The 24,071-nt window shown below is 32.2% G+C and overlaps 1 protein-coding gene, 1 long non-coding RNA gene and 1 other non-coding gene across 8 annotated transcripts in view; 2 read left to right on the forward strand and 1 right to left on the reverse strand.

Annotated features, from left to right (window-relative positions):
• Window positions 1-24,071, forward strand: part of LOC143196266 (uncharacterized) — a 71,384-nt gene that overhangs the window by 12,249 nt on the left and 35,064 nt on the right. For 4 of the 6 annotated variants that reach the window (XM_076403928.1, XM_076403932.1, XM_076403930.1 and 1 more), the window contains exons 1-3: window positions 11,785-11,993; window positions 13,630-13,850; window positions 22,620-22,747. In XM_076403928.1, coding sequence (XP_076260043.1) covers window positions 13,810-13,850; window positions 22,620-22,747 — 169 coding nt within the window. In that variant the 5' untranslated portion in view covers window positions 11,785-11,993; window positions 13,630-13,809. Of the gene's footprint in view, window positions 1-4,283; window positions 4,429-4,481; window positions 4,614-4,716; window positions 4,818-6,349; window positions 6,534-7,611; window positions 7,918-11,784; window positions 11,994-13,629; window positions 13,851-16,056; window positions 16,381-16,436; window positions 17,050-22,619; window positions 22,748-24,071 lie in introns of those variants that run through there. The other 2 variants (XM_076403927.1, XM_076403931.1) reach the window with 2 other exon arrangements.
• On the forward strand, window positions 9,468-11,920 carry LOC143196278 (uncharacterized). The gene is made up of 5 exons (XR_013005714.1): window positions 9,468-9,606; window positions 9,663-9,690; window positions 11,246-11,334; window positions 11,392-11,568; window positions 11,803-11,920. It is a non-coding gene; the product is annotated as an uncharacterized LOC143196278 (long non-coding RNA).
• On the reverse strand, window positions 9,858-9,964 carry LOC143196767 (U6 spliceosomal RNA). Its single transcript, XR_013005834.1, has one exon. It is a non-coding gene; the product is annotated as a U6 spliceosomal RNA (small nuclear RNA).

Below are 24,071 nucleotides of genomic sequence, written 5' to 3' on the forward strand. Positions count from 1 at the left end.
CTACCTCGAAAAAGGAAGGACAGTCAACAGCGACTATTATCTAGCGTTATTGGACCATTTCAAGGACGAAATCGTTGAAAAACGGCCGCATTTGAAGAAAATGAAAGTATTGCTTTACCAAGACAAAGCACCGTGTCACAAGTCAGTGAAAACGATGGCAAATATAAAGGAATTGGGCTTCGAATTAATTCGTCAGCCACCGTATTCTCCAGATCTGGCACCCAGTGGATATTTCCTGTTTCCAGATCTCAAAAGAATGCTCACTGGGAAGAAATTTTCATCGAATGAAGAGGTGATAGCCGAAACTGAGGCCTATTTTGAAGCAAAGGACAAATCGTACTAGAAAAACGGTATCGAAAAGTTGGAGGGTCGCAGTAATCAGTGTATCACCCTTGAAATGTGTTATGTTAAATAAAAAAAAAAGAATTTTGCGAAAAAATTGTGTTTTACTATGGTAGGCCGGGGACTTTTCAATTGACCTTTACAATCATTATTGCGGTTGAAAGTTTCAACACTTCCATTAGCATAAAATTACTGGTCTGTTTTGACAAATGATTTATTTCGAGTGAATATAAAAACATGGAATATCAATTTAAATATAAAGTTCAACCCAAATTCTTCGATAAGGTTTCAGTATATATGTCAACTGTCTGTAAACACCTAAGTCTATATGATACCAACTTAAAATAAATACACTACATTTAGGGACAACCCAATAGGGCTGTTATTATTGTTAAGTAATCTAACACAACCAGTAACCATTCACTTTTGCCTAGTACAACTAAGAAAAGCTAAAAATTTGATAAACTAGTAGGTTTAGCAACGGCGCGTTAAGTTTTTGTTTTGCCAACTTTTTGCCCTTGCACTGCACTATTGTCTGTTTTGCAGGATTATCAACTACCTCACATGCTTGGTTTTTCTCAAATGAATTCAGCTAAGTTTTTAGAGATTATCTCCCTTTTCGCCATTGGGTCGCTGAAAGGTATCCCTGGCAGTTTCTGGATGTTCTTTTTGTGAACTTCCCAGACAAATATAAGTGCAAATATGTTCTAATATTTTGGGTTTCGGAACCCTTTCCTATCTTCTTAATACTGTCAGATTTTGGGTTTATTGTTCGTAACTAGATGAATCGATTTCATTGCCTAAAATATCATTCTTAAAGTTACCAAGACTATCTGAAGATGTGTCTGTTTGAATTATATCATTCACAATGGGGACTCTTGTGCGGAATTTGTTCCTGCAACATCTGCAACGTTCTCGATAAATTTCACATCTCTGCTAGTAAATCTCTATTTTTCTTTGGGATATATTATCGACAGCTTTTCTGTTGGGGTTTGTTGTTTGATGAATGATACCTTTGCAGTGATATTTCGCAAACTCCTTGCTGCGCAACTCATCATCGCCAACTTTATACTATGTTTCCTTTGATTCTCGACCATGTTTGTGAAAATATGCTGGAAGTTGATCTTTTGTTTTTAAGAAATCGAGAAATCCGTTCGGCTAAAATCGTCCACAAAAGCTATAAAGTACTTTGATCAACCAACGGAAATATTTTGTATTGGACATGTGGCCCAATAGAAAATTGATGTGAATTATCTGCAATAATTCTTTACCTCTGTATATGTACCTCGCTTATATTTAAATGATGCTTCAGTTTGCTTACCTTCGCATCATACTTGGATATTTCATTCTCTTACATTTAAAATGTCACTATAATTAAGACCCTCAACAATCCCATCCTTCATCTTGTTCAAATAAACGCTATCAAGGTGTCCAAAACGACGATGCCAAACTTCCCCTGTATTGACCTGTGATGCTGGGAATAAACAGTTATTAGACTTCAATACGTTAAGCTTATAGGCTCTTCTTAATTCTTGTAGATTTTTGCGAATTTCCTGTTTACACTAACCTGTTCTGCTTGTTAAACCCCTTGCAGCTAGATACATTTGTAGCCAAGCCTGGAACATATAACACAAACCGAATATCATACTCATCTGTTCCAACAACTGTCGTCAGATTTGTACTCATTGAACAGGTCACAGGGTCATTTGTTTTATTGGTCACCCTTACCTGTTTCTAATCTACATGACTCTGACTGATTTTCAACCACTTGTTTGGCAGTTGGATGTATGTTACACTCTCATCAGAGCCTATTTACCTCTCCAACTTATTAAACGACCAATGGTTCTAAATACAAAGACTGCACTAAAGGCATTACAAATAGTCCTTGCTTTCCTAACATTGCTGACATTTCTATCCTTAAATGGCTATTTATTGTGAAAGTATCCAATTTGTTTACGTTTGTAACACTGTAGCTGCTTGCCTCTAGAGCACAATTTTGGGTGTTTACCTGCACTCTGGTTGTCAGGTAATGCTGCTTGTTTTAAACCCACTTCTACTGCTCCTGGTATCTACTTTTAGTAGTTTGTTATACCTAGTAGTTTGTTCTTAATATAGTCTGTTGTGATAGTAATCCCTGAATGTTCTATTTCTACTTCTGTTCTGTTTTAACAACTTTACATATCTTGGCATTGATTTACTGTTCTCTAAACGTAACTATATTAGGGTTTCTTAACAGAGAGACCAATCTTCATTATAAGTCATTTATAGTTTAGCATTTTCAGCTAAGGTACTCCATAGTTATTGTTACCTCACTTATATCGACGTATCGGATGTGTCGACAACTTCTGATACCCCTTTAAAACCAGAAAGTCTCTACACCAAAAGCCCAAACATCGTAATTCTTCTATACTATTTTTTTTGTTATTGTGCTTTACAATTTCAACAAAAAATTTTTAAATACATTAGTATTATATCAATTTTTGGAAAATAATTTCATTAGAATTCAAAAACATTCAGATGATTAGGTTAAATCTTTAATTAACACACGAAGGGGCCTGACACTGTAAACAAACAATTTTTGTTTGGACTTGTTTCTGTTTTTAGTCATTTTCATTAAGAGTTCTAGTATATTTATTAAATATTTTCGTCTATATATTATTTATTTCAATTCCCCTATTATCCATTTTTTGTCAATGATTAATTGGTTGCTCTATATTTATAAACATCGTGTACTATTCCTCTGATATATTTAATTTCTTTTATTCTTATCATAGCTCTTTTTCCACAAGAAGATTTATTATTTATTCTAGTTCCTACTATAATGATTTTTTCCGTTTCTCTTTTACATTCTAATTTAAATTATAATACAAACATATTAATATAATAATGTATATTGCACTTCCTTGATCCGCTGCTGGCTTTTCCTTCGATATCCTAAATATATCTTATCTAACAAGATTACGCTAAGAGCAATAAACATGAGTAAACATTGACATAGACCATATTTAAATATAACAGCATAATCCAAATAATATTTAAATATAATTGCTCCGAATCAACTCGTCGTTGTTTTTGGTCAAAAGTGAGCTCGTGCGGCACCCACTTTGCACAGAACTTTCTCATAACCAAATATTCCTAAATGATATGATGTACACATTCTGTTGGTATCTTTAGAGTGTCTGCTATTTCATTCAATTTCAATTCACGGTCACTCAGAATCATTTTGTGGATTTTTTAAATGTTTTCGTCGGTAACAATTTCTTTTGGGCGTGCACTGCGTTCACCGTCTTGGGTGTTCATTTCACCACGTCTAAACTTAGCATACCAATCTTTGATGGTTGATTTACCTTTTTATTAATTTTTTTTCACGATAACAAACGTTCCTTCACTCAAAGTACTATAATTCACAAACTAATTATCCTACAGCTGTCAATTTATACACGCATCTTTTAAGGGTTGGGGCTAACGAAAAAAATATATGGATTAATTCTAGTAGCGCCATCTATGTGGCAGGCCGGGGACTTTTCAATTGAACTGTTAAAAAAATGATGTGGTCTAATATAATATATTTTAGCATTATAGTACATATTATGCATATATTATCGAAGAATTTAATTTAGAGTTAATTATACAGTAACAATATACTGTAAGTTGGACTTGTTTAATCATATTTACAGTGAACTATTTTCCAAACTACCTATGAGGTAGATTTCTACGCGTGTTTTTATGTAGTAATATCTCTTGAAGGACTAGTCCACCTAATTAGCCAACCTAAGGAATGTATTTTACTTTTATTGAAGAGATTATTTACCTTGACTTATTTTTATCTTTGTTGCTGTATTTCCTTCTATATGTCTTCTTTAGCTCATTCAAACCTGTATGCTATTAGCTTACTAATATGTGGAGGTTTTCAGAAATAATAAATAATGATATATTTTCAGCAAGAAAGTTGGACTGAAATAATGCTGACTCAAAAAGACGTGTCTTCAAGTTTAAGTCTTTTTGTGGAGACCAAATTTGTGAATCATACTTATGTGACGGATGGATGGTGGGCAATTGATGATGTTCGAGTTTGTCATAACAACGGTACATTTAAGTATTGTTTTTTATTATATGATTTAATGTGATTTTATTTTCAGAGGTAAAGTTTGGTCATCTTAAACTTACACCAATAGGAAACAGGAACGGAAAAATTGATAACGATTTATACTGTAAGTTTATGGGTACAGAAACTTCAAGACTTACTAAAATAGATGTTGATGAAGCTAAAAGTAAGCAAAATATTATAATAGCAAATTAAATTTCTAGTTCTTTTAATGCTTAACCCAGTTTGTGATTTTTTATAAACATTAATGAATTATATGGTTTTTTAAGGTTTTCCTCATATAGATATTATAACTAAAGATAGGTCTATTAATCTGAGTTGGAATAAAGGGGATTCAGATAGTTTAACAACTTATATGCTGACATATCAGGTGAGTTTAAAAATTCTTATTAATAGGGACGCGGATCTGCGGAGTCCTAATTAAGGTGTGATGAAAGGTATTTTGAATTAAATGAAGAAATGAAGCTTTAAGTTTTAATATATAAGCTTAGGGAACATGGAAGTAGATAACATGGAAATATATAGGAACAGATATAAAAAAGGTTCGCATTACAGACCGGCAAAAGTCCCGCTACCATGTGAAGTACTAATATATAGTCCACTTAATTAACAATTGTATAACTGAAAGATAGAAAATATAGAAACCTATTGTACTTTCATTTGAGAACATATTTACCTTTTTACGTTTAGTTCTTGTTTCCTTCGATGTTGTGTTTACTTGTCAAGTTATCATGGTATCACTGTACCATTTTCCATAGTTATATTCAATTAATTATGTGTATACCTTTAGTTGTTTCCACTCTCATCACTCTGAGGAATTTCCAGCATTGCACTGCATTATCACATATCCTGAAAGTTTCCTTCAGTCACTGTTACTTTCCAACTCACTATCCAATTCACTCACTAAACAGTTAATTTCTAATCTGTTTAAAACAAGTTCACGATTCCACCATTTATCAATTACTACTTCTGTTTGGTTGACTATGTTATTATATTTATTGAAATATTATATTTATTATATATAATTATTTATTAAATATGATAATACATTTATATATTTTATTATATTTATTGAGTATTGAATGCTTCCTATTCCTTCCACATAACCAAACAGTTTTTGATGGAATATCCTTCTCGATCAGCACCATATTTGCAATTAACTATTATTAAGTATAATGACGAACAAAACCTAATCGAATGCTATTGTAACTTTTACCTTTTTCCATCAATTTTTGTTGTTTTCAAACTATTTCTGTTACTATCTTACCAAGATTCAAGTTTCACTAATTCAAGAGAAGATTAAAAATTGCTCTAATGTATCTCTCTCTGTCTCTCTCTCTCTCTGCAGTTTTATATCTGTTTCGATATTTTCAAATTTATAGACTAGAATACCCCTACCACAAGGTGACAGGACGGTCCTTCTACTGTTGCGACTGTCGCGGGTTGAAAGTCCTGCTGAAACATGGCTGTAAATGTATGTTTGTGATTGTTTATAATTATGGTTATCCAAAAGGCGAGGGTGTAAAAATCGACAAGGAAAATCATCACAGGTGGGGCTGGTATCATCTTCATGTAAGTCACTCGCAGGTTTGGAGCATAGGTTAAGCATTAGGTCCAGTCCAGATTGACCCTAGATAGTAAAAAGAAGATTGCAAAATGTAATAAAACAAGAACACCCCCTAAAATGAATTTTTTTCTGGTATAATTGGGATCCTATATATACGTGCTGTTCAATAGTGTAATTGGCAATGGTGGTTTGGTATCAGTGAATAAATAACAATTTGAACGGAAGCTACAAAAATACTATAGCTTCAACAGCTTCGGGATTGCTTAGTAAACTGTTATTATTATTACAGTATGATTGCTGTGAATGCTTTCTGAATGTTCACTGATGTACCGTAGGGCATTGACGACGGTAGTTCAAATCGAACTTGTTCAAAACGGCGGAGATCGGCAGGATTTTTAACAAGCAGATATAGCGAATTTATAATTACCGATTTGATTCCAAAAACAAAATACAATATTACCATTTCGACGTTATTATACGAAACTGATCAACAGTTTCTAATTGAAACTTTGGATTCAGGTAGATATAATATTTTGTTTCTGTGTAAATGTAATATAGATCTTCCAATAAAACAGCCAATAAAAGTTATAAATTACGTCAAAGATATTACCAAATGCAGTTTTTTAAAAATCAAGAATTCGTTTTAACCTCCGAGGTGTCTAACATTTAACAGAACTAGTCCATAACATTCGATTTGTGATGGTACTGGTCGACACTTGTCAACTCTCTACAACATTTTTCAAAACATACACGTGACGCACTGACGTCGTACATCTTGATGACGTGCATTGGCTGTTTTACTGAATAGACTGTATTTTATAGTATATATGTAACGTGATATCTGTAATTCTTCTCAGAATAAATTCTTAGAATGACCCGGATAGTTCGATATGCTCTCTGCGTCACGGTTCGTTCATGTTGATATCTGGCGATTGTGCTGGCCAACTAAGATGTTTGATGATATTGACAATTGATTCTGATACTGATACTCCTCAAAGTAAAACTGAACCCTTTTAGATGTGCGTGTGAGCGTATTGACGTTGTCGACAGTACTGTGGTCAGTAATGTGAATGGGAGAAATACATAAAAACAGGCAGTCCGGATAGTAGGTTTCTTTTAGGGTTCTCCATACTCCGTTTGTAGTAAAGATGATTTATGAACAACAACTGTATTCTTCTTTCCTCCTCTGTAAAATAATTTTCTAATAAGATAAGGATGATAGGTGAATTGGAGTATCATTATCATTATCATTTTTCCCATTCCCTTCTCTATACCAGTTTGGTAACAGGTTTCTTCAAATAAAACAACAAAGTTGTGTAACAACAGACATCTGTACAGATTAAATAATTCAATAATACTTAAAGGAAACCTGCTATACAAGCTATCGAGTTTAACAGGTAGGTTAGATTGCTTTGTGGTATAATATTAGATCAAATGGTCCTAAAAACACTTATCGAAGAACCCGATAATTTTTATCATTATGCCCTAATGTGTTTTATTCATTTTTACGTTATAGGTTTATAAATATACTTTATCTTTTGCTTGTTTTAAGATGTACTATGTATTGTATTATTTTATATATTTTATTATATTTTAGATAGCCCCTTGATAAAAAATATTGAAATATATGCAATGGATTCACACACTGTCTACTTCAGATATGATCTAAATCCAACAGGAATACCTACCGGTATAAAAATTAAGATACACACAGGAAATTCTTCTGCAGATTGTAGAAGTGTTGTTACTAAAATACAAAAATGTTCTTTTTGGGAAAAGTACTGCATTCGGGTGGATAATCTGGAGAAGTATAAGGAATATACATTTTTGTTATCAGTTAAAGCTGAAAATTCCGACTCGTTTGAAGATGAGGTATATGAAAGCGCTTACACTAGTGAAAAAGGTTATTTAATTGCTCTTAAATCGTTTTGATCATTAGAGTTGTGTGGGAAAACTGTATGTAATTTTTAGTAAATTGCTTCCAAATAATAGTTATACGAGCAGTTAATTACAAAAAAAGTCTACACTAATGTAATAAATATTAGTCAGTAATAACAAATCATAAATAGCATATTGATCAAAGAAATATGAAACTAATGGGTATTAAAAATGTTAAATGAATGTGACTAGTGGCTGTTAAAGTGCGTCTGTTGCATAATGCACTCAAGCGACCTTCGAAATATTGGATACAAGTGCAACAGTGCAATAGATACAGTTTGGTAACTTTGAGTATCTTGACTTTATACTACATCTTGTCTTAAATCTGGAGAACTTGCCGGTGGATTTTGAACGACGATGTCGTCAAAAGGTGGACATAACATATTCATGACTGAAGATAGCGTAAAGTCAACTTCTCTCAGCAGATTGTTGACGATGACGAATTTTCCAAACTGAAGCTGTATTATCTGCAAATTTTTAAATTTTCTGCGAAAGTCAACGTCTCTAGGTATCGATTAATAGATCTACCAGGATACTGTGCCATCCATTTATCAGTTTCAATTACATACAGATTTTTTAGAGAACTGTAAGTTTGTTACTCAAATTTATATAAAATGTATCTACTTGTACGATAGCTTAATTCAATAGCTTTTGCTATGCTCGTAGGTTCAGTTTCCTTTAAAACTAAATTACCATGTGGTTCTTATAAATTCCCAGTTATTTCTAGACATTTTGGTTCTTTTGTCAAATTTGTTCTCTATTTTAATTACTCCTGCTGAGGAATTTCTCGTCCATAGTTTTGCAATGGCTATAGATTTCTTTCTAAAAACAAAATAAAACGATAATTTTAATATCTTCAGACAGATACTCGGCTATCCCCGTTTAAGGCCTCAAATGTACAGCCCTCATAGGAAACTCATAATAACATACATGTTGTTTACACGTGAATGTTCTGTTGGGATGTTAATTATATTTGCTGCTGTTCAATCAACTCATTGACTCTGTTAGTCTATTCTTATGTACAGTATTTTTAAGGATTTTCTCAGCTAAGATTTTTTTTTGGGTCGGTTTGATGGAAGTCGTCGTTTCGTGAATAAAGCAAGCAGAGGTGACTAAAAGTATAAATAGTGTATATACATTTTAAAAAAAATACATAGCCACTACCATCAAAGTAGTGACTCTATTCAGACAGCACACACTAGTACCCATACCGAAGTGGTAATAGTTATTTGGTCAGCGATACTTATCTTAGCATAGGCTAGACTCTATAAGAATAGTCGATTTCTCGTAGAAATTCAAAGAGTATGTCTATATTTTTTTCTGTTAAGGAATTTCTAAGTTTTACCGCCCATACATAGCCCTAATCTCGATGAGTCATAGACAGTCGTCCAGAATGTCATAAAGTACAGAAGTAGCGGCAAGGTGACAAATCTCACAGAGAGCAGGCGGACTCGAAGTCATCAAGTGACCGTGTGAGAAATGCCAGTGACCCAAATTTAGTCAATTCAGAGCTACGGCATGGATACACATATTTCTGATGGGGAGGGACGATCAGGCTGCTGATACAACCGCACTATCTACGCCCTTATTTCTCGTTATACCAACGTGAGAAGAGATCTACAGTAAATGTATCCTGTAACCATTCGGATAGAGGGTACGAATGATTGACAGTGAGTTGGTGACCAGGGGATGGTTGTATTTCTGTTCCAGGAAATATTCGAGGGCATTTCCGGAATCGGTAAGGATTAGCCACTCTTTGAAGGATTCTGTTGTAATGTGGAATAAAGCTTTGAATATCGCAAAGAGTTCAGCGGTCTATATTGAACCTTGTTCGTGGACCTTGAAACGAAATGCTCGGTTCTCCACTACAAATACACTGCCGAGTCCACTGCGAGATTTAGAGCTAAAGATGTAGATTGCTTCACGATTTCGCATGTCATCCTTGTTTAGGCACCATGCTAATCTCTTCTGTATCGTTCTAATTTTAGTATTTGTACCGTCGAAGCGAGTACAGACAAGAAGTTTAAAAAAATACATAAAATATTTTGTTTTCTATACACATTTCAATACCGCAGACATAAATAAATTTTAAAAAATATTAATATGACTTATTTTAGACAAAATAAGTAGATTCTCATAAATTATTGATTAATTTCGTTTGTTCCCGGAAAAATAAATAAGAAAATTATTCAAAAACAATATTGTGGTATAAGTTATTCATGCTTTTGTGTTGACAAAACTGTGACGTGATACATTTGCTTAAGGGTCAACTGCAAACTAAATGTGACAGGTTTCGGCCAATGGTCAGATCTCGCTGCATACGACTATCCCACATGACTATACTATTTGTTTTCGAAATACTATTAGAACCAGTAATTAATTCATTTCAGTAGTTAAAAGTTCAGTGAACGTAATTTTACTGCTATATGACTTTATGTGTATATTATGAATGGTATTTTCTCTGTCATTTTCTTGTTTTGACTAAATGAAATCTAACTAATGAAAGTCTACTTTAAATTAGACATTCGAACATAAAATGACACTGGATGGAATCCATTTGGTGCAATTTTCAATCGCCATCATCATCAATAGATAGCTGGTCGGGAGAGCGCAAGTTTTTTCAAGATTTGTTTGTATAATTTTCATCAGTAATTTTCCAAGAATTGTTCGCCAAATCGGCGTACGCAGAATACAAATCTTAAAAAATGTTGAATGATGTTTAGTCATCGGCCTTGGTTATTTTTAAATTATTCATTTTATAATTTTTTTCTGGAAATATTCCACCATGAGCACTCAAAGGAAAAAAATAAGTTAAATATAACCGTGTTGATTTTACTTTATAGGTTTTTGTAATTTTCCTAATTAGAAGTTTTGATAATGTTGGCAATGAATGTCTTTGTATAATCCCATATCTGTACTCATAATTTGTTTTAACATTTATAGTGCCGTCCATGAAAAATAGGAAAGCCTTTAACCATAGCTATCCAGTAAGTCCAATATTTGAAGATTTGGGTGTACTTGAAATCATTACTATGATACGGCTTTAAGTTGTCGCTGCTACTATAATCTATTCAAATATACATCATGTTCTCAAGATGCTTAGTGTATAGTATACCGCAACTGGTGAATTTATTTTATAATCATACCAGCCTACTGAAGTTATCCGGTTGTCAAATGTCTGCAAAAATCTTCAAAATGTTAATTATAATAGTTACAGGTTATAAAACGGCAGACGTTGTTTTAACGCTTAGCTTCTTCTGGCAAAATTCAAATTCATTATTACTGTGTTTGAGAATTTCAAAGCCAGACAGAACTAACCAACCTTTGATCAGTTATTTCGAACAGGAACGAGATAATGGAGTCTCTCTTGTCAGTAAAATTCGTTAGATATTTACTGTTAAATATTAAATTACTGTGATTTTAATTTAAACTATTTTAGCATGATGTAGCTGCCCTGAATATTAGTATGGGTAAAGCTAATAAAATATTAAAAAAAAATGAGAAATATAATCTTGGATTTACCGAAAAGAAACCGTACTTATATGAAGTTTATACAGTGAGAAGTTTTTTCGATATTAACATAATTGAATACAATTATTTAACAATAGGGAAAATGGTTAGTCTGGAAAGTATCCGTAGAAAATTTAGAGATATGCGGTTCTTTGAAGACATCCCTACGTATACTGAGGAGTAATGTTGGATTTAAATAGTGTAAAGATACTTACTAAGATGTTTAATAAAATGCATAGATATTGTTTTCAAAAGAACGCAATTTTTAATAGCATATAGTAAAATCAAGACAGCATGATTATTTCAATTTGTGTACTTAGATGAGATATGGATATTTCAGAATGGGAGTAATATACTGAATGGTCACTCATTGCAAGATGATAATTAAAATGGTGTTAAGACAACAGAAGTTCAAGAAAAAAACACTTAACAAAACTAAACTTAACATTTATTAAAATTCATTACAGATATATTGTAGTAATAACAACTTCGGATTGTATGTTTCGAGCAGAGACATTGAAGAAGAAATTGGTAAGTGATAATATCGTGAACAAGTGTTCAATTGATTGGAATTTACCAGTTTGGTTATTAAACTTTCTGAATATGGGATTATGATTCAGTGCTGAAAATTTCCAACACAGAGTGATTGTTGAGATGTGGGAGAGAAAACAGGATTGTAAATTAAATACAATTTATTTTCTCTCTTTCTTGAGTAAATTAATACCCAAAAATCAGTTATTTAATTGATAATAAAGAAATGCGTCATGGGAAAAGGATTATGATTCAAATCGCATGTACTTACTATTAATGAAAAATGTAGATTGAGTAATGTAGACAGGAATTCTATGCTTTCAATAATACTTCAATTAATACTATAATTTCTTCAATTAATGCTCATTCAATTAAATACTCTCTTCTCCAACCAATTCAATACTTTATCTCAGCAATACTTTATTCTTCTCATTTTCAATAACACTCTTTTCCTCGGCGTTAATACAAATTACTGTCAGACTGTCTTCTCGTTGTAGATGCACAGTGTTTTATGGCTGAAGCTCCTCCCTCGAGTTCTTAGTGGTGGTGAACAAGGCTGGTCCAAGAAACCTTTTTCTGTACCCCGATTTGCTGATAATATCGGGCTGGGAAACACTCTTCCAACTAGATACTTTCTATTCTTACGCTGATAAAACATGTGCGTTTCGGATTCTTAAGGAATTCCCAAAAAATTCACGATTTCGGGTCTTCTTGGTATTTATGGTTATAGGCGCCATAAGGAGTCCTCTACCAGGTCTATTATCCGACACGTTTCGTCTAGCCTCGGTACTTAAACCTCGTTATCCTAAACACTCGACTACGAGCCGGTGAGAATCATCCTTGTTGAAGACGTCTGTTCTGTTTACTTGGTATCTTTTTGCCTGTCTATATTTACCAGACGTTCAATATACTGCGATCGTTATGTTTTCATTAGGTCATAATTCTTTTCCATGTCATAAATATTCTACAATTAGCGTAACTTACATTTTACAGGGCTGTCCCAACCATTCATAATAAATTTGCGTCGCAACAGTGATGAGAGTGGAAATATCTAAATATGACTATATAATTAATCTACAATAACTGTAGGGATTCAAAATCAAGGGTTCTAATGAAAGTTATATACATTAATTGACTACAAAATTATTAATTATTTGGATTACAAGCCAATTACAATTGTATACAATAGCGTTCATTGTAAGTATAATAAAACCCAACCCAACAACAGTTTGTATGTTAAACAATTACAACTGTATAATTAATTGTAGGTATTTTTAAGTTCCTCGATGTATGTAAATTAAAATTTGAATTTCGTTATGTCAGAGTCAAAAAGCCCATAGCTAATACGGCAACATTGCGAGGTTTTGACGTCATGAATAATGAAATAGATGACGTGAGTTCAATGTTTCAATGAATGGACTATACAAACTTGGGACAGTATTTTTGGTGATGATAGATTATTAGCTTAGATATTAGATGTTTTCATTTTGTTATATTATAGCGTCTAATTATTAATAACTTTTATCAATAAACGCAAATTAATGTTAAAATACGAATTAATTGCTGGTTCTCATATAATCTTAACATATAATATTAAAATGAATAAACAAATATCGCAATGTAAATTTACTTTTAGTTCCTGCTTCTCCTGAGAACGTATCTCATAAAATAATGCAATGTGAAACGAACGAAGATTACAGCAAATTGAAAATCACTTGGGATTACCCTTACTTCCCCAATGGAACCATCAGCAAATTCAATATTTCGTTGCAAAACTTAGATGTTATTAGCGATGAACCAGTCTATATAATGTCGAATGTTTCTGTTGATGCCCTATTTCCATCGTATAGTGTTGAGGTAAGTTATATACAGTATTGATATGTTTTGTTTTCAAAGATATCGAGATGCTTGGTTTGAGGTGATCCTCAAAAATATCCCTCAAATAAATTCACAGTATGTTTCAATTAACGAACGAAGAAAAATATACATAGGGACAGGAAAGAATACATGTTGGATTGGAAATACTACCTCTACCTTTTTCTTACTTACGCAAAGGAATACATAAAGGCGAAGTTAGTTAAAACATGTGTTACTTGAACAAACTAAATTAAATTATAGAACTACCTAAAAAATTCTACAAAATAGGTACAAATGATACGCATTCCTGGTAATATTGTGTTCTAGCGCACAATTCAATGTTAAAAGAGATCCTGCTGCCTTTTTCCTTTATCTTTTCTTTGTAATTTGTTAGATTTATTTCATTTTATTATCAGTCAGGCCAACGAGGACCAATAGAGTGAACAGTACTCCCAAAGAAAAAAAAAGATCAGGCACAAGAACCGATTAGCAAGAGCTGGTGCCACACTGAATCCTGAGGACAAAAGCGTGGTGCAGTGCGCAATCAGAGAAGTCAGGTCAGGGTTAAAGCCTGAAACGACGGGAAATCATTTATTCAAAATCCAGGCAACCCCACTGCACCTTATGACTTCTGAAGCACGGTCAAAAACTTAATGGGGAAAACATCGAACGCAATCACCCCTCTAAAGGCCGATTTCCCCACGGGCATCGTCCTTACAAATCTGGAAAAAGCCGAGCTTCTCGCCAAATCGTTTGAGAATCAAATGAAATGGAATCCATCTCTTGGTCCACCTCAGCAGACATTAACCATCATAGAACTTATACCCGTAAATTTTATAGAGACGTTAATTTAAAAAATGAATGGATTTGTAGATGTAACACAACAAGGCGTTGCACTGTTTTGCCTGCTTACGTTTTGATGGCGATGAAGCTTGGACAGAAATATAGATTACCGATCTAGAGCTAGAGGAATTTGAGTTACCAGCGGCAACTACTATTATGGCTCAATTTTCTGCTATCTTCTATTGGATATATATACAGAAACATAATGAACATTTGCCAAAGTCTCTTATCAGAAATTAGCATTATATTTTGTGGAGCGTTTTGAATAGGTTATTCGGGGACATGACCAGAGTAATACTTCCCAGAATCTGGAGATATTTCGTGACCTTATACATTTTTCAGCTTAACTAGATACAAATCTATAACCATAGCAGACGAAACAACGGATATTGAAGTATAATATCAGTTGGTAGTTATTTTTTGATATGTTTGCGATGGGGAGCCAATTGAGAGTTTCTAGAATTGCTCAATTCCTGAAAAATGTGATCCAGAAGCACATAATTCACATCAGTGAGCAGAAATGTTATTTTGAACGCAGTATTTTTCAATTTCAAAATAATATTGATAGCTTCATTAATGAAGCACCAGATACAATTGGACATGAGCTACCATAAAATATACGCAACAGTTGAGACAACAGCAAATTATTTAGTAAAATCTAGTAGTTGCAATATTTCACTTCTCAGAATACTTTAGAGAGTATTACCCTAAATTTTCTAAGGATAAACTCACATCCGTCTGTTTCTTTCATTCCACGCTTGATAGAGAATGATTACGAATTAAACTGTCAGTTATTTATTCAAGAAATGATTGCAGAACATGAAAGGGTGCACTGCTTCTAAATATTTTATTAGCAAACAATCTAGACAGGTTGAAAAAATTAGATAATTATTAAAAATTATTTTAACAACCTCAAAGGCCGACAGTTGTTTCTCAACACTGTAGATTCTCAGAAATACAATGGCCGAAGATGGTTTAACATGGAATGAGCACATGCTTTCTATTGAAAAACTGCTTATCTCCGAAATAAACAATTTTAATAACAAAGTGTTTATCAAATTTGCAAACAAAGAATAACGTTGGATGGGCTTCATTTATAAAAAATAGCTCTGTTTCTGTTTACAAAAATTTCAGAAAGAATTAGATAACAATATATTGCTGTAAAAATTAATACTAAGACCAATCTGGTCCTAAGGAATCGACCGTAAGATAGGCCTGTAGCAATGTTTCAAAACAAAGTCTTGCCAGCAGTTGTTGAAATACTTATTATACCCCACTAAGGGTATTACAAATGATTTTCAAATTATTTCAAGAATCACTAATTAGTTGGATTATATTTTATTAGAATACAGTATAATTTTAGGTTTCGAACATTACTTATGGCGCCAAATATAAGCTGTTTCTCCAATCAGTTAATACAATTTATAAGAGTAATTTGTTCACAATGGAAATTCAAACTGAAAATATTAAAAAATACATACATAAAAAACCGAGACTACTGCACAATAATGAAAGCATGGGTTTCCATTTACCTATGCTGGGCTGGAAAATAGATAGTTATCAATTTACTGTTGTCATTCAAAATTTCTACAGCTCGACTTCTAGGCGAGATGACAAAATGCTTAAAGAAATAGGCATCAATAAATTGTGCAACAACAGCGATATAATGTGGACGTCAACGTACGAGGTATATTAATTATCTCTTTTGATTTTATAAATTTAATTATTCAATATATTTGCTAGAATGTTGACTCTCAAGCAATATTCATGGTCGAAAAAGAGTTGAACGAAATAGAATATAAGTCGAGGCCGAACATACAATACTGCATTACATATCTAATAAAAAGCAAGTATTGTGGGAAGATGTATGATGCTGTCTACTATGAAAACGTTCTCAAGTCTGTACCAAATATGTCACTAGTAACCGAGCCTGTCAACAAAAGCAAATGCAAATCTGTAGTTTTCAGCCTTTATTTTATCAATATTTTTATTTTGCTTATCACTTATATAATTTATTATATATAATAATTGAAACACACTTCACTAGACAAGGTCAGTTGTTCCTGTTCTAGTGTTATCCAAGAGTTATATTACTTCGATAGTGACATGAGAAAGGAGTATGTCCTCATGTCTTCTTGCAATTCTCTTGAATTCCTGTGTGACCCTACTAGGAATCCATAGTAGACTATATCTAAAGGTCTCGGTGTAACTAATAAGCCCTTTAGTATCTTGACGCACCTACAATATTTATCAGGTCTTTGTTGTGGAGAACCTTTATTGTATTTATACTAAATCTTGCAGAACATCTCGATATTCTATGCAACTTGGATAATAATAATTTATTATGTTCTGGAAATTGTGATTTTCTTCCATTTAACCAATATAATTTCCTATACTTTAACTCCAGCTCTTTCCTTTTGTTTTTTATATGTTCCTTCCAATGAAAAACAAACCATGTTTTTTCTATCCAACCACAAAATGTCGTACACCGTTGGTCCAAATCAATTGATTTTTTAATAATTCTTAACTACACATTAGCTACTTTGGCCACTTTGCCATTCATTTTAGTCTTATAGAATTATTTCTCTCCTATATATGTAATTGTAAAAGAGACTAGATTCTTCAAGATCATGTGAAAGATACGAATAAATAATAAAATAGAGGAAATTAAAACAGATAAAGATAAGTGGATAGATAAATACATAAAGATTAATAATCAATTATATTAATATAATAATGCATTTATATTAATAATCGCATAAGATATTAAATATTTATTTTTTAATTTTAGAAATTAATCCCCAAAATCTAATAATGTGATAGTTCAACAATCACTGAAATAATAGCTACTGAATGCCGTCATTTTAAAAGAGGCTTAAAAGAAGTCAATAGACTAAGAATTTTAGTATAAAATGTATATTGTGGCTAGTAGGTTTGAGAAATCATTTGCTCATCATCAGTACATTCAAAATCCTAACGGGAGATGTATTACCAGGAGTTGAGAAATTGCACTTGACTTACTCCCTTCATTTACAGATTTACAGAACCGCGATATTGCCACGTCGATAATATATACGTATACAACAATATATATTATATAATAATATATACTATATAAAATATTTTTGTTAAATATCTTTAAAAAATCTAAATTTAAAAGCTTTAAAATTGTACACTAAATAATGGCATCCATGTGGAATAAAGTGGATAAAATATACTTTTGGATAAAACAGCTAAACAGAATTTTTACAGGGAGAGAATCAACGTTTGCTTTTAGTATAAGAAAAGAAAAAGACAGAACTCTAATAGGTATTAAATAGATATTAAAATAAACAATAAACAAATATGAAAAAGTGTAAAGATAGAATAAATAATTTACATTTCATTCATTGAATTTTATTAAATAAATTTATTTCAGAAATTAATTTGTTTTTTATGTCACGCTTCTGTGCCGTCACGTGCATATATCTTGCTTGTGCTTTATCAGAGAACCAATCAAATGTGTTCACAGGCAAATGTTTCTTTTACAGCTGCCTATAATGGAGATTTAAATTTACCAATAAGATTGTCCGATATAACTGCAATCCCTATTGAGTATTGTCGTTATTACTCCATGGCTATAGCTCCGAAATAATTTACCTATTTAACAATAGATGGTGACACAGATAAAGCAGCGGTGCTTAACGCTACAACCTATTAGGCCACCATAAATACGTACACGTATAATTGAACAGTTTGCAACGCTAGGAGACTGATACCATGCTGTCTCAGGATATAAAAGGCCAATGCGACTGCGTCTCCCTCTCTATTTCGTTTTTAATATTTTATCGTTTCCATTTACCACTTTCGCATAACCTTGATCAAACTAATACACTTCCCGTCTTTCCCTCGAACACATGTAAACTTTAACAGCAAATAAAAAATATTATATCAAACAAACAAATAAACAATGTCAATACATACAAAAAACCAACATTTCTAAACAGTTGTAGAAACTGTGTACGATAGGTAAAGGTAATATCGTTCAGAGAAGTGTAACTCCAATGGTAAGTGGTGTCCAATGGCGTATCGACTTTGACTCACGACAACGTGAATTTGATTGTTTAGTTTAAAATGGGTATGCAGAAATCTGTAAGGAAAATACTTTGCTTTGATTGGCCTGCCATTTCGGATGATTTTTTCATGACATCACATTTATTGGCCAATAGTATTTAAATGAAAATCGATTTTTAAAATTGATTAAAATTGATTTTTAAAATTAGTTTGTTAAAATAAAATCCTATACAAATATACATATATGTAAATAATGTAAATCTATATAAACAAAATCAAAAATAAACAAACTGTACATGTGTAAATAAAAAAAAGAGCCATTTCCAGCTTTGCCTCTATTCAAGGTAAAATTAAAATATTCTTCTATAACGTTTTCTCGCTTTTTCGTATTTGTTTAGTGCCATCTATTTTAAGGGATCTATTAGAGTTCTATCTACTTTTCATATATTGAAGGTAAACTTTAAATCCGTCACTGTTATTATTGCATTAACTTCATTAGACCGAAAATATAATGAACATCTCATAATAAATTTAAAATTTTGTCTTAAAAATTATAATATGGACTAAGGTAGAACATTTCACTCTTGTTTTCCTCAGAACAAATTTCTCTGAAACTGAAAATTAGACTCAACTGGTGAGTTAACAAACTTTAGTGATACTAGGACTCCCGTTTATAAAGGATATAAATTATCTAAAGCGTCAACAGGTTTATATTCTTCACAGTTTCGTCCGACAAGATAAAGTGAAAAAAATGAAAGAAATTGAAAAGATTTCTCGAGTATACTATGTGAAGGATGTTGTTTCTACCTCCATGATTTCTAATAGATCTAAAAAAATTCCCTAAGCGACCTTGGTTAAGATTCCTTAAACACATGTAGTTATTTGTAAATTTATACAAAAGAGATTTTTTTAAGGAAATAAAGTCACTAAAATAAAAGTAGGAATTATATTTTTAATTGATGGCACCGTAACAAATATTTTCATAACGAGGCAATACAATTTGGAACTATTTAAATATACAATAGCTCTACTCCAAAATGATTGAACACTCTGATCCTTTTATTTATTTTAGCTTAATTTTTTAAATATTTTAAAGATATTTTACAATTAAAAATAGTATTTATTAATATTAACTATCCAGTTATCTTGATTATTACTTCCTTACAAGACTTCTTTATATGGAGACGTCATATTGACAGCATACGAACAACTTAGTAGATCAACCGTATTAATATTCTCTTTATTACCACTAATATCTTCATAAGTAGGTTGATTTTCTGTAAACAAACAATGGATAAACGGACATGTAGTAGATAGATAATTTTATATGTACCTGATAAAAACAATGCTGCATATGCATTTGCCCTAATACCTGTTCGTGAAGGAAATGTATGTAGAACGAATTTTATTATGTGGGCGTAAATAAAAATTATAGATTATTTTTGAAGGACGCTTGTTTAATTTATTTTCAAAAAAATATACAGGGAATAAAAACAATCATCATATAAAGTACTTACAGACAATAATAAATCGATTAAACAAAAAGTACCCGAGCAACTAATTTACGAGAATATCAGTAAGATATAAAGAATGTTAAATCAGCCGTATAATTATTAAATGAATTATGCTCTAGGTTGATTAACAACGGTGATGATAGTGAAAATTAAGGCCATTTGATTGGTAATTAAATTTATACGTCGGTCTGTTGAGTTTTTAGTGCCGATAGTAATAACAATGCCTAAAAGTGTCATTAGAGAATAATTATGAAAGACAATAGCGACATCTGATAGGAATGATAAGCTATGCTTGGATGAAGTATGACATGTGCCCACGGTACGAAGGGATAGCACGCGACGTACCAGCTTATGTCCTAACACTAACAATAATGACGTGCAATGTGATCAAGGGATAACGCGCCAGATCTATTGTTAATAAGGTATGTAGGTCTCGCTAGGATTAAGCTGACTTTTTAAGATAAATAAAGAAATTAACAAATGAACAGTACTGTTACTAGTGAGAAAGTACAAGTTAGAAGAGAGAAAGCTAAAAGCCACGCGCTAGATACGCTGCCATCAAGAACCAGTAGATACCACTTTGAGTTGCCTTTATGTATGCTTCAAATTATCCATAAATAATAACTACACAACAGAAACTCTGGCCACTATGGCATTAGCCTCTGGTTTATAAGATAGCCACAATTTACATTTACAGTTGCAACTATAAAAATATTATCTTTGATTTATAGTGATTATGAGTTATAATAATTAAATAAATAAATAGCGGAGAATGTTCAGAATAAATTGATAACTGAATAGATATTTGAATAGATAAATGAATAGCTAAATGAATAGATAAATGAATAGCTAAATGAATAGATAAATGAATAGATAAATGAATAGATAAATGAATAGATAAATGAATAGATAAATGAATAGATAAATGAATAGATAAATGAATAGATAACTAAATAGATAAATGAACAGGTAACTGAATAGATAAATGAGTAGATAATTGAATAGATAAATGAATAGATAACTGAATAGATAAATGAATAGAAAAATGAATAGATAAATGAATAGATAAATGAATAGATAAGTGAATAGATAAATGAATATATAAACGAATAGATAACTGAATAGATAAATGAATAGAAAATGAATAGATAACTGAATAGTTAAATAAACAGATAAATGAATAGATAACTGAATAGATAAATAAACGGCCGAAAATGTGACGGTCATGGCTGCATAAATGAACTTTCATAGAGCTCGAAAAGCCCTTAGGTATGTAAGTTATTACATTTGGTAACTGCAGTTCGAGGAGGGGGCTAAACGTGTTGCCAATTATGGCAATTGTTTTTGGTGCTAGGTGTCTGCAAGGGTGGCCGATCCCAATCGAGTAGAGGTGACAACCCCGATCTTTTAGTTTCTTTACCGGTATCTCAATTTTCCCATAAACGTAAAACGCACCAATAAAATATCAAATTACCTTTAAAATATGATCGATGTTTTGCCGTTAACGTAAACTTTCTAATGGTCGATTCTGCGATCATCTCCTCGAACCACAGGTGTTTATTTCTCGTTCATTTTTTTTAGAGATGAATTCAAAACATTATATTAAAAAATAATTCGTTTTTATATGTAATTCTAAATTCTTCACTAAAATACAGGCACGATGACGTTGATATATCTGCAAAGTGATTCACTCAGATAATTTATTACTATTTTGCTTGTTTTTTTGAAAAGAGCGAGGTCATTCTTCGTGAAACGATGACTAATTTCGATGGTAGATATACACCCAGGTACACTATATCTTTTACTACACGGATGCATTGTAATCAATTTTTTTTTATTACTCCATAATAATTAGTGTAAATCAGAAAATAGCAAACAAATTTAAAAATGGATGCCCATATAAAATAATGGCTTCGCACAATTTGACCCACCAATCACAGTTCATTTTAGAGGCGATTCCAGCAATTTAATCTCAGCCATTCACAATTTGTGAACGCAGCGCTACCACTGATTGAACTAAGCAAGACATTTCCCCAAAGTCGCCTCAACCGTAAAATTTCTATTTTTCAATGGTATCGTTCACATAAACTTTTGTTGATTTAACCAGTTGATTTATTTATTTTAAAAATATATCTCTTCTGCTAAGTAAAAGTGTATTTTGTGTATATTCGCTCTCATATAGTGGATTCCTCATGTGTTATCTTTAATTACATTGGATATAATTCTATATAAATACCTGTGTATATTATATCAGTTGCTTACACACATTCATCATGAATATGAAACTTACGTGTGTTTTATTGTGTACCATAACAATTTTAAGTGACCCACTATTTGTTGACTCTACCGCTAATTATAGGTATCTATTGAAAGGAGTGAATCATACAGTACAAGTTGGATGTATTGTGGAAGAATCTAAACGGGACAAAGCTCTAGGATGGATATACCCACTAGAGAGTTTTGATTTTCAAGGACCTGTAGAATATAGTAAGTTGCTATGATAAAAGTTTTTAATACGTTTAATTTTTAAACATAAAACAGAAAAAATGAGAGAATTTACTGTAGAATTACTTACTAAAGTACGGAAATAATATTTATAATTAATCATATATCTTATCTATAAAGCTACCTAGGATTTGTGTGCGTGTTTGTTTTTGTATTTGAGTTCTGTGGGTATGAATTACATGAATGCATATCCACGTTTTACTACAACGACTTCGAAACGATCTAATTATCCAACTAATGTATTTTTCTTTCACGGGGGAGCATATTTGTTTTCTACGTTTAATTCTGTTCCCTTCGTCGCAGCGTTTCTGTTGAGATGATGATATATACAGTTAAAGATGTTAATTAATACGCTATGGGAAAAGGATTTTAAATTAGATCGAACGCAACAAGTCAATTGAAAAGTCCCCGAACTACCATAGTAAAATATATTTTTTTAGCAAAATTAGTCTTTTTAATTCAACATAATTCCCTTCAAGGTTGATACACTGATTATAGCGACCCTTCAACTTTTGGATACCATTTTTGTTTTTTTGTTTGATTTGTTCTTTGCTTCAAAATCTGGGCCAGATCTGGAGAATACGATGAGGAAGCAATCCGAAGCCCAATGCATGGATTTTTGACATGGCGCATTGTTTTGGTAAAGCAACACTTTTCCTTCAAAAGCGGTCGTTTTTCGGCGATCTCGTCTTTCAATCGGTCCAATAACGGATTGGACTTCGGAGTAAAATGATAAATCTTGATCATCTTCAAATACTACTCCGAATCACCAAGTCGTCGTTGTTTTTGGTTAAATGTGACCTCGGACGGTATCCACTTTGCACAGAACTTTCTCATACCCAAATATTCGTGAATGATATGATGTACACGTTCAGTTGATAACTTTAGAGTGTCTGCTATTTTATTAAAATTCAATTTACGGTCATTCAAAATAATTTTTTAAATGTTTTCTTCGGTAACAACCTCTTTTGGGCGTCCACTGTGTTCACCGTCTTCGGTGCTCTTTTCACCACGTCTAAACTTAGCATATCAATCCTTGATTGTTAGTTTTCCTATGGCAGCATCCGAAAACTCGGCATCATGTCAAGTTTTTTCTTCAACTGTATTTTTCTGTTCAAAAACCAATATTTTATCAACACGCGAAATTCCTTTATTTTTCTTTCCACCTTCACTTCTTTTTCACGATAACAAATGTTGCTTCTTTCAAAATGCTCAAAATTCACAAAATAATGATTCGATAGCCGTGAAATTTATACACGCATCTTTTGAGGGTTAGGATCAACTAAAAAACAAATGGATTTAACTC

This window comes from Rhynchophorus ferrugineus, unplaced genomic scaffold (genome assembly GCF_030347505.1).
Source record: "Rhynchophorus ferrugineus isolate W39M unplaced genomic scaffold, kcgeb_rfMv2 rfM4, whole genome shotgun sequence".
Taxonomy (NCBI): domain Eukaryota; kingdom Metazoa; phylum Arthropoda; class Insecta; order Coleoptera; family Curculionidae; genus Rhynchophorus; species Rhynchophorus ferrugineus.